General features: G+C 51.3%; 1 protein-coding gene across 1 annotated transcript in view; it reads left to right on the forward strand.

Annotated features, from left to right (window-relative positions):
- The window catches only part of LOC144146393 (high affinity cAMP-specific and IBMX-insensitive 3',5'-cyclic phosphodiesterase 8B-like), a 59,747-nt gene extending 58,713 nt beyond the window's left edge, over positions 1-1,034 (forward strand). The window contains exon 19 of the mRNA XM_077678348.1: positions 926-1,034. Coding sequence (XP_077534474.1) covers positions 926-1,023 — 98 coding nt within the window. The 3' untranslated portion in view covers positions 1,024-1,034. The remainder of the gene's footprint in view (positions 1-925) is intronic.
- The last annotated feature ends 10,521 nt before the right edge of the window (positions 1,035-11,555 follow it).

Here is an 11,555-nt window from a genome sequence, read left to right on the forward strand (position 1 = left end):
GTAAAGGAAGCGAACTGTGCAAAAATAACGCCGAAAATTGGTGTCAGTACTCCTTTAAGACAGGCCGACCCGATGACTCCATCACTGTAGCCAGCTCTTCTGAGTCTACCTAACTGTGCACCAAGGCTACACTCAATTTGGTGAAAACCAGACTTGAAGATGGCCGACCTGAGGCAGTTGACAACAATCCAATACTTTACAATCTTAGAAAGCGCTGATGAAGAGTTGTGTTACGACTTCTTCGATTGCAGACTATAGAGCGAACATACATGATTCTGCTCGAACTTCAACGTCACGTCCAAATAATGGATTGTTCTTTCTTTATGCGCATCGCACTTAAAGGTCAGCCCGAACGCGCGACGTTTGAATGCTTTCGAGGTGCCTACCACTTTTCTTGTAGGGTCGTAGTCTTCACAAAATAGTAGGTAATCATCAATATACCTGTAAGTTTTTAGAGCAAAACCCTCCAAGTCACGTTCCAATACAGGGTCAACATGTGTACATGTTCCAATACAGGTTCACTTTCCAATACACGGTCAACATGTTAGCGCTCCGTCTTTGTCGCTTTGAGATGCAGAATTGGCGTATCTTGAACAGAGTGGTACATGAGAACGTGCACCTGCGCAGTCCCTTTAGTGGGTTCATGTATCATGTTTTTTATCTTTGATTTATACCTTCGATGGTTTTATATTTGTGTCTCATCAATAACAAATTTTAGTTTTGGTTCAGCACTTGTCCAGTAATATCCTTCCCTTTGTCCCGTTATTTGCGCGCTGTGAAGATGGAACTTTACTGTACACCAACCGAACGGCAAAAAAACCGTGCTTACTTGAATAAGCACTACCAAACTGTTGCCCGGTTGTGTGAATGCAGTGTTCGTAATGTGTCTCCTCGCCATTCCCCCTCTGCTTCATTGCGCGCGCAGACTTCGGCGACTTCCCTGAGCTTGTGGACTACATCGAAAAGAACTTCATCTTCTGGAAGGACAAAGAAGCTGCATCTACACAGCCGGGGAGCCGCTAACGCCTCTCTACCGGTTCATGCACAGTTGAGAGACACTTTGTCATCTTTACACAGGGGTAGGGGGGAGCAGTGAACACCAGTGAGGAAGACACAGGGGGGAGGCCGGTACTCAACGGGGGACGCAGCCAAGATGTGCGAACTGGTCAGAGAGACTGGCGACCAGTGTATGAGGGCGGGCCGACGGAGCGAGCTCGTCCACCGGCGGCAAGACAAGACGTGAAAGCATCGGGCGAGTGCGTGCATGGTGTGGAATCGCCGAAACCACATTACGCGACGCCCCTTGTCGGAATCCACGTCCCATTCGTCGACGGTCGATTCAAGGTCTTCAAAGCGACTTTCAGTGATGTGTGCAGTCAATAGGACGTGCACAAGCCGCCAAGGAAAAGACGAAGCAGCGGTGACGCTTGCGACCTAGGAACGTTGCGACACAGCAGAGTGGCGGCTAAAAAACTCTCACCAGACTGCTACGACACGTCTACGCGAGATGTGCTTCTGCTTGAGTTAATCGCCTACCGTTCCCCACGTGACCCTGTATCCTTTTTTTTTTCTTTGCGTTTTTCCAGAGACTGCTGTCCCCCCTCGCTGCCCACGCTTAACTCTCAAAGGGGGGGACACAAAAGGTTGAGAGGAAACCTGGGAAGGAAGCTCTGAGATGGTGTTCATCCCTATACGCAACAGCCAACGCACCTTGCAATAGAAGTCTCAGGGCAACCATTCGTCTATTGCCCGCAAATTGTTGTCTCAATGGAATCTTTTCTTCCAGCAGTTTGCGTGCGCGCGTGCGTACATGTGCGTTTGTGTGTGTGCGTGCGTGTGTGCGTGTGCGTTGGTGTGTTCGTGCGCGTGCATGCATGCGTGCGTGTGTGTGTGTGTGTGCGGTGAGTGTGTGTTCGTGCGCGCGCGTGTGCGTGTGTGTGCGCGCGCGTGTTTGCGCGTGTGTGCGTGCGCGTGTGTGCGTGCGCGTATGCGCGTGCGTGTGCGCGTGTGTGTGCGTGTGTGTACGTGTACGTGCGTGTGTGTCCGATTACTCCCATTCTCCCCGTTATTTCTTATCAACTTTCCACATGAACGCGTCTCGGTGCCCCGTGCGGGCGCATGACGGTGTAGTTTAGGATCAAGTTGCGGATGTGCTCTGTGGCAGGCTGGCGCCGTGTTCGGAGGGGGACGGGGAAGGGAGGTGGGTGCCAACCACCTCGTCTCCATGAAGTCGCCGGCGCTGAAGTCAGGCGGCGCCGTGTTGGCGCGAACGCATTGTGCCGCCCATCTCCCTCACCTTGTCTCTGCCAAGCGCTCAAGGCCAAGTCTTCTAGTAGCCTTCCTTTACCTTACTTGCCGTTTTCTATCTGTTCGTGCCGTGTTTTACCGGACATTCCCGCTCTGTGACCTTTTCAGCTGGGATTTCTCTTGAAATAAACTGGGGCTGTCTGGAACGAATTGCCTGCACAAATTTAGTGCGCGGATAGCGTGCTTCGCGATAGGATTTTTTGCGCACGCTACCCAGTGTTCTGACAGATGCCAAGAGCCTTTCTGAGCTTATCTTCCGAACTGGACTATTTCTTTTATGTTTGCCATCGCTGTCAAAAATTTCAGTGTTGCTTTTATTTTGTAGAATCTCGGCGAAATAGCATGCACAATTAATAAAGAGTTATAAGAAATAACTTCTGGCAAATTTGCGAGAATTTGTTCCTTTCACTAAAGAGTACAGCGAAGATTACCGCTTTGCAAGTGACATAGCAAGACATGTGCTTATATTAACTGAATACACACATAGGAAAAAGTGAGACCCCTTCATGACAAAGGTATAAATTAGCTAAAATCAGTACGTTTTCTACGCCCGAACATATTTGTACTGCAGACAGCGAAAACGATGAATGCCACTTATAAAAAATCGATGCATTAGTACTTGTGAAAATCAGAACCCCTCCAACGTCGACACAATCAAAGTACAGAAAAATGAAATCGGCCTGTTGATGACCACGCGAGATGGGACATGACAGATAGGACGTGACGCATCTTTCGTAGACCAAGTATCTACACAATCCATATGAGCTGCTACACCGGCCAAATCTAGATAAATGAAGGCCTCGACATTAACAATAAAGCAGTCTTTTGATGGCTTCGCTGATTACAAGCACAGTACATTTATGACCTACCCGCCAACAGCAATTACAGTGGTGATCTCGCTAAGGGTGAACACGGGAGCGCGTGGCCCGCGGTACTATCAGCGCAGCCTACCGTGCCCAGGGCGAACCATCACGCATGCGCTGTGCGGGCCGTGCGATATTTTGCTTTCCGCGTGCGCATCGCGTCCTCGGAGCGTCTGCTCGTCGTCTGCTATGTTCCGTCTCGTCTGCTAATGGTACCTGGGTTTGATCCGCGATTCCTAGATTCTTGCATGAAAACGCCCAAATATAAAAATGTAAAGGATGATATTTTTCTCCCGTATATTCAATGAAGGTGTAGCGCCACCATCATCATCTTCGTCAGCGCCACCATCATCACCGGTAGATGGGCCAAAGGGGCACGAAGGACACGCAGCACTCAGCACCCGGTCTCGGAAGGGGAGCCCTGTAGCGCCACCATCATCATCTTCGTCAGCGCAACCATCATCATCGGTAGATGGGCTAAAGGGGCTCGAAGGACACGCAGCACTCAGCACCGGGTCTCGGAAGGGCCCCCTCGTTCTATGCGCCTCGTTCCGACCATGGCACAGCCAGCGCATCCGCAATAAACGTGGGCTCGGCCGCACCGCCTCATCGGCCGCCTACAAAGGCCTTAGCGCCTGCGCCACCTTTGAGCGACCACCTTCAAAGCCTTGAATTGCGTGCTTCTATGTGCATTTAAAAGACTTTTGTAAGCACTTGCAAAAATAAAGTGCTGTTAAAATCTGCGTGATCCTTTGATTGAGCCTGCTTGAAACAAGTGGGCGAGTTACGCTGCCGTGTCAAGACCATTGTATTGGAGCTAAAGAACGAATTACCGCTCACACGGAAACATTTTTACGTGGATTCTAGTTCCCACTCATTCATACAGTGGCTGACAGCTCCACCGCTACACGCACGATAAACATAGCAGACGACGCGCAGACGCTCCGATGACACTGTGCGCGCGCTGAAAGCATAGTCTCGCTCGGCACGCAATGCGCATGCGTGATGTTTCGCGCTGGGCACGGTAGGCTGCTCTGATAGTACCGGCGGCCACGCGCTCCCGTGTTCACCCTTAGCGAGATCACCACTGTACGTCTCAAAATTGGATCCATTCTTCACGTAACGGCGGTTCTATGCCATTCGAATCCGTCGCGCTGAATCCAACCACCTCTTACACCTTACGATTTTTTTTTTGTACATCGGCGCCGCCCACAAGCCGACGCTTCATTTCTCCCCACCCTCTACTTTTTGTGTGTTTTCCTTTTCTCGTCGTCGGCGACACGGTCGCACATTCGAAACAGCGCTTGTGTTCGCGTACGCGCTGACGCGCCGTATGTCCCCGCCTTCTCTTCACCTCCCCCCCCCCCCCCAACTACTTTGCAACACTGTCCTATAGTGGCTAGAAGGGGACAGTTATGGTGGCTAGCCACCATAACTGTCCCCTGGTCTAGACACACGGACGCCTTTGCCTGTGACTCCGCCGACGGTTGACTGAGGTCTGCAGGTCACCGCCGCACGCAGTCGTACACGATAAACTGTGCGCCCCCTCCCTCCGTACTCAGATGAGAGAGAACAAACTTTAAAAGGCATTGGCGGCATTAGTTCGGGAAGCCAGCCGAAGCAGGAGAGCCCACGTAAACGTAACTGCCGGTCGCCGCTGCGGCCGAATCACCGCCTTTCGGAGTTACGACGCGAGACGCCTGGCGCCTGGGGTGGAAAGGTTCGGGTGGCTTGTTTCCTGCCTGCGCGGGGGCACAGGAGCTGCAGATTCGCCGTTCGCTATGTCGGGGGAGGCCGAAAGCAGCGACGGGAGCGCGCATGCCGAATGCGCTATCATCAGTCCCTTTATTCAAGTTCAATCAAGAGCCACATCGTTTGAAGCAGCACCGTCGCAACAGGATATAAGAAGCCCCCTCGTCTGGCGACGCTTTAGTGGGAATGGGAGCGGCACTTCTGTACCCATGGCTGACATCGCTTGCCTTCGTCTTGTTAAAGGAGTACTGACACAAAATTTCAAAGCTGAGATAACTATGTAAAACGCTTCCTTTTTATCGGGAGATATCTCCCAGCAAGTTTCAACAGCAACCGTTCAGCGAAACATATTTAAAATCCATTTTAAACTTCGCCCGCACGAGAAAGCCCAGAGCGGGCCGACGTGACATCATCTGCTACGTGCCCCAAACTGCCGACGTCGGGGCTCCCGTGACGAAGCCGACGCGCTGGCTGTGGTTGGCGCGCGCTGCTCGGGCGTGTGTACACGTCATGGTTTTGGGACTGACGTCATGCTGCCCGGGCCTGTGGGGACGGCGAAAACCTCGGCCGGTCTGGGCGCGCCACTGATCTCCATGGAGATCAGTGGGGCGCGCGCGTGCGCTCGCTCGCGCGCGCTTCCAGAGAGGCAGCGATACGGCAAGAATGGTGACGTCATGTTATACATGCTGTCATGGCGGCCGCTCGGCGTTTTTCAGTCGAAACCGAAACTGGCACGAATAAACGACGCCGTAAATGAATGTTTACGCTGCGCTCGACCGTCTAATCTGTCATTCTATGATTAGTGGGCTGGTAGGCACGCATAGCAGCGAAAAAAACGTAACATAAAAATTTCGTGTCAGTACTCCTTTAAGGTCTGTAGCACAACCTCGTTATATGCGAAGCGTTCTAGCAAACGTAGTTTACTGCTGCTCCCATGCCCAAGTGTTGTGTGTGTTGTCATCAAAGAATGTTCTGATGTACTCGGCCTACTTTCTTGCGGAGACATTGAAAGCAACCCTCGTCCCAACAAGAAACACGCCGAAGTACAAACTTCAGACCCAGATTTAGACTGGCGTAAAAAGTTCTTAAACACCTGCGCGACCTAAAACAACAATCAAGTATCCTCGCACAAGGCCAGGATAATATTTTAGAGACCATTGACAAAATTAAGACCGCACAGCAATCCCTTGCATAAAAAAATGTGGCCATTGATGACAGGTTGTCTAAAATTGAGGCTAGATCTGCCGACATCGACAATATTGAAAAAGGTTTGCAAGCGGTCCAAGAATCTGTTGGGGCAATTATCGAGCAAAACGCTGACCTCCATTCTCGGTTAGATGATTTAGAAGACCGTTCTCGCCGTGAAAATGTAATTTTTCATGGGGTTTCTGACGAAACAGAATCATGGGAGGAAACCGAAAAGAAAATTGTTGATGTGATAAACCAAAACATAGATTTTAGGCTGCCTTGCGAAGCAGTTGACCGTGCGCACCGTCTGGGTGGTCCCTACCGAGAACAAAAGTGCCGACCGATTATAGTTAAATTTTTAAGCTTCAAAACCAAAGACAAAGTCCTCGCACAGCGTTCAAAGCTGCAACATAACGGTCTCCGAGGATTTTTCACCGGTCACTCGGCTCGCGCGCAAGAAGTTGGTGGAATTCGGTAAAGCACTTCCTAATTCACCGGCTTACGAACTTCGACATGACAAGCTAGTTGTGAACAACAAAAAAAAATTCACAGCATATCCACGGGGTGAATGATGATGAGTGGGCGAAGCTCCTGAGGGGAAATCGGTAAAACCGTGACTCTTCAGTGAAAGTTCGCCCACTACATCTGTGTCCGAACGTAACGTCTAGAAAGTCTCGCTTAAACCGCGCGTCGGCACCTTGGGGCTGAGCTCGCCTGATGCGTTTTGCAGACGCCTCACGAGCTCTCACTGCATCGGGGTCTGCCTGCCGATACGCGCGCTTTCTCGCCGTTTCCCGTTCTCTGACGTTTTGGATATTCTCTTCGCGCCGCAGCCGTGCCGCTTCGCGTACGGCAGGGTCCTCGCACCGTTGCCGTGACGCTTGGGCCTCTCGTTCTCGACACATCAAACAGATAACAGCACGGCGTACACACTTGATATGAAAAACTTGCACTGTACACAAGCGCTGACCGCCACTGCGCGTTGCTTTCACTCACAGTGAACATATTTTGAACGTTATCGATGATCCAAGCGCGGAGACAGACCTTGACAGCTCGGAGTGCGCGAGAGCGGGGCCACGATGAATTTGGACTTATCAATCGTCTCGCGCTAGCGATGAGCGCGACGAGCGTATCTCTACACACTTGATAGAGAACGAAAACACGGCGCACCACTCTGCAGACGCTGGTACTGGTGCCTTTTCTGCCTCGGCTTTTTTGAAATAGACGAACGTTTGAAATAGACGAACGATAAACGCGTATCGCAGTACCGACTCAGGACAGGGGTGGTCTGTCGTAACTTCTGCAAGTCGTTGTCGTTTTAAAGCAAAGCTTTTTACCTCTACCCCCCAAGGGTTCTTTCGCGACCGTTGGTGTCACCAGAAAACTACCGCGAACAAATAAAAGAATTCACTGCACTGCCAGGAATCGAACCTGGAACTAACAGACTAACAAAGCGAGAGCCCGTTGTCTTACGGATTTAGCTACGAGCCCACGCGGAGACGAGGAAGAAAAGTGGTGCACTCACCAAGCACATCTAGGGGTTTAACTCCTGCATTTTCGCTGAATGCCACGCGATAGCGATTCAAGGAAGCTCACACCAACCCATGGCATCACTTCTAGTACGCCAGTGTGCTAAAGCCTGTGGCTTCCAGTACACACGTAAAATTCTCAGCTCCTTGTCATCCGCCCTCACGACAAACGACACCCCAAAGAACACATTCAAATATTCCTTGATGGCCAGGCCATCACTCCAAGCCCCAGAATCAAGATACTGGTCCTACATCTTCAGACCAACACCAAGAGTTACGGATCCTTGCAAAGCCTGAAACACACTATCAATAAAATCATACACATGATCAGTCGAGTTGACACCAAGAAGCGAGGCCTCAAGGAATCTGATACCTTTCGATTAGTTCAAGCTTTTGTCCTCTGGAGAATCACTTAGGCCAAAACCCTGCCTTCTTCTCGGCAAGGAAAGATGCTTTATATAATGATTAGAAAGGCGGTTGAGCAAGCCATTGGTCCTCCCATGAGTGCGTCCACCGAAAGGCTGCTTAGCACGGGGCTCTACAACACGGTGGAAGAGCGGTTAGGGGGCCATCTTTCTATTCAGAAGCACCGAATGAGCAGAACAGCGGCGGGTCGCCGCATCCTTCACCAAATTGGCTGGGCAGCACAGAATGTCCCTCCGCTTGATATACTCCTGAACTTTTGGCGACAAGAGCTAAAGATGCTCCCTTTGCTTTGAAATATGAACCCCTTCCAAGACAAGGGTCGCTGACAAGCTCGGGCTCAAGCGCTCAACAGCAGCCTCGGTGGGCATCATGCAGTTATCTACACAGACGCCTCCCAACATCGAGGGCAGTAGTACGCCATCATTGTGGCTACCTCCAGAACCAACCTTCTTGCGTGTGCCTCACTAGAGACCGAAGAAATGACGGCAGCAGAAAAGGCAGCCATCGCCTTGGCTCTCACTCTAACAGGGTTTCGTAAGATAGTCACAGATTCCCAACGAGCCTACCAGAATAACCAGTCGGGTTTGGTGACCCGACCTGCACTGAGCGTGCTAAAAAAAAACACTCATGAAATCGTTCCATTCAGCTCATCTGGACACCAGCTCACGATTCCATGGAGGGCAACGAATACGCCCAACAAGCTTGCACTTTTACCCCTCCCCCCCGTGCTATGGAGCTGCACGAGGGACAGTCACCCACTTCTCTCGTTCAGGGACATAACCAAGCATTATCCCCTTCTGAGACAGACCCTACCTTCGCCTTACCCCGAACTCTCCATTAAAAAACAAACTACCCTACGGTTCATACAATCCGGCTCCTTCCCACACCCGACGCGCCTTCACTTAATGGACCCGAATCACTACGACGCTGAATGTAAATTTTGCTCAGAAGTAGGAACACTCCGCCACATAATCGGGTTGTGCGACTTCAGCCCTGAGCACCCTTCTCCTTTTTCGTCAACTAGCGAACAAGAGCAATGTGAGATGCTGCTGTCTAGGCCCTCTCTGCCTACACAGTTTCAGCTAGTGGGCAGAGCACAGGCGGCGCAGACTGAATATGCGCTACAGTGAAGAAGGAACCAGTCCCCTGGGCGGCACTCTGTGCTGTTCAAAAATTTGAATAGAAGTATTTCCTTATGCTCTCCCTCCTAATCTAGCTCCTCCCCCGTCTCTGCAGCCGATTTCATCGCCTCGGTCCGCGACGGCAGTGACAGAGAAGTCAGGTCGTCTAACCGGGTTAGAGCTTTAATGTTATAAAAAAAGAGTTTCCACTCACGTGCTACACCAATACAACTCAATCTACCACCGTTCATGCATCATGCATTAATTTAACCTTACCAAGAATATCTCTTTCAAGTATTAGAGGGTGTGGTTACGGCATTCGTTTTCTCTCGGTTTTCACTATTTGTAGAGCGACGTACGTGAGTGAATTTAAGGGACGTCGCATGAGTAATCAGTGTGAGGGTCGTTTACAGCTTTGCTTTCCAACCACATTCACAAGTGTGGATTGGCGCTAATTTTTTTTGATATCACAATCAAGTTGTGCGACGTACACCGTCCCCGCAGCTCGCCGTCGCCATGTTGCCGAAGGCCGATGGGCGGAGCCAACTCGAGTCGGATGGCCCAGCCGGACGGCTCAGCCGGATGAATTCGCTCGCCGAGCGAATTCGGCCTCGGCGTCCAACTTGGCCCGACAGGGCCTCCCCGACAGAGCACGACAGGTCCAGTCGGGCCATGTCGGGCTCTGTCGGACTGAAAAGAAAACAGGCTTTAGTGCGCCGCTGCCTTCGCCTGCGAGGTGTTCATAATAGTAGCGCGCGCGCCCGAGTATGCAGCAGAGCAGCGGAGACGGACCGCGTCGCCTTGAGCGGCGGCGTGCCATCTACCGGGTGACCTATGAACTATTGCAAAGCTGCGCCTCTAGCGGTCATCTCGAGAACTAGTGTACACGGCGCGACGCCGAGGGACTTGGCCCGAGCAAGAGGAGCTTCCCCCCTAAAAGAATGATGCGCTCACGTCGGCGTTTAAAGGGGCCCTAAATAGGCTTCCGAAATCGCCATTTCAGTCGCGCAATCACTAGAGTACCCCTTCACGACAACGTGTACCAAATATCGTACCTCTGCGTAAAGCAGAGGACGCACAAACACGAAAAAAAGATTTCACTTTCTCTCTTGGCTCACCAACCATACCTTGCCGTCACACCAGTCACACTGCCGCGCTCTGACGCAGTTCTTTCTGGCTCTGACGCGCCTCTATGACGCACGAGACGTTGCCTAGTACGGCGTCGCGAATGCGAACCACAGCGACAGCGCTCACAGTGCAACCGGAATCTGGCGGGCGGAGCACGCGCGTCGAGTGCTAAAAAAAAAAAAAGCGCGCGCAGGGCTTAGCGCAGCCAATGACTGCCCGTCCATCAAGGAGGGTGATGGATTGCTCTGTTTCTCTCGGTGGTCTTGCGCCGGGTCGATGACGTCGTGGCTTCCACAGTGCTTCGGAGGAGCTACTAGAGGAGAGCCCCAGGCCTTATGGGTGGTCCCTTTTAATGAGCGATAACTCGGGTAATACTTAACGCATTTAAACAATTTTTGCGGGATAACGTTCCTTGGATAGTACTCCAGTGACTGCGCACGAAAAATCGTAACATTCGGCAGCTTATTTAGAGCCCCTTTAAAGGAGCCATGAAGACAAAATACAAGTTTGTGTTATTCGAAAGATTTTGTGTTTTGTAGTACCCCCAGCGCTTGTTCGAATGCAAACGCTGCTTTATTCAGTGAGAAATTAATCAATTTATGTTAAAATTTTGATTTTCCCGCCAAATCGTGTGTTTTCGTAGCTGCAATGACATCACAGACCGCTCTGCAGCCTAGGATCCCTTGATTCGCGCGTACGCCGTACAGGGTAGAGACACGTACACGGCCGCCATTTTGGATCTCTCGCTCGCCGCCGAAGGAAGTCATTGTATCAAAATCGCGCTAAAAGTATCGCCGTAACGCGGTTAACTGGCAAAGTTTGAATCAACCTATCTGTTTCGCGTTGCTGGGTCGCGTGGGAAACGGAACGAACAACGCGGTGAGCACGTTGACCCAATCGCAGGGGCACGGGACCGTTCAAAGGGTGTCTCCACCCTGTTCGGCAGAGTTATTCGAGGTATTCGAGGTATTCGCGGTATCGAGGTATTCGCGCGTTTGTTTACATTACTCAACCTAGATGGCGCCACCATACCATGGCGTGTCGTTTTCTGCCTTTTTTTTTTTTTTTGTTCTAGGAGAAAATCGTTTCGTGAAACATACTGCTCGCTCGACAAATATGTTCACGTAAGACACCGTCGCGTCAATCAATCGGCCAGTGTCGTCTGACACAACCCCAAAGCCCCGCAGTCCTGTGCAGCTAAACAAGAATAGTGCGCGCAGTACCAACAGCAGCAGTACGCA

Source organism: Haemaphysalis longicornis, unplaced genomic scaffold, assembly GCF_048455015.1.
Source record: "Haemaphysalis longicornis isolate Haplotype H1 unplaced genomic scaffold, Haemaphysalis longicornis Haplotype H1 scaffold_7, whole genome shotgun sequence".
Classification (NCBI taxonomy): domain Eukaryota; kingdom Metazoa; phylum Arthropoda; class Arachnida; order Ixodida; family Ixodidae; genus Haemaphysalis; species Haemaphysalis longicornis.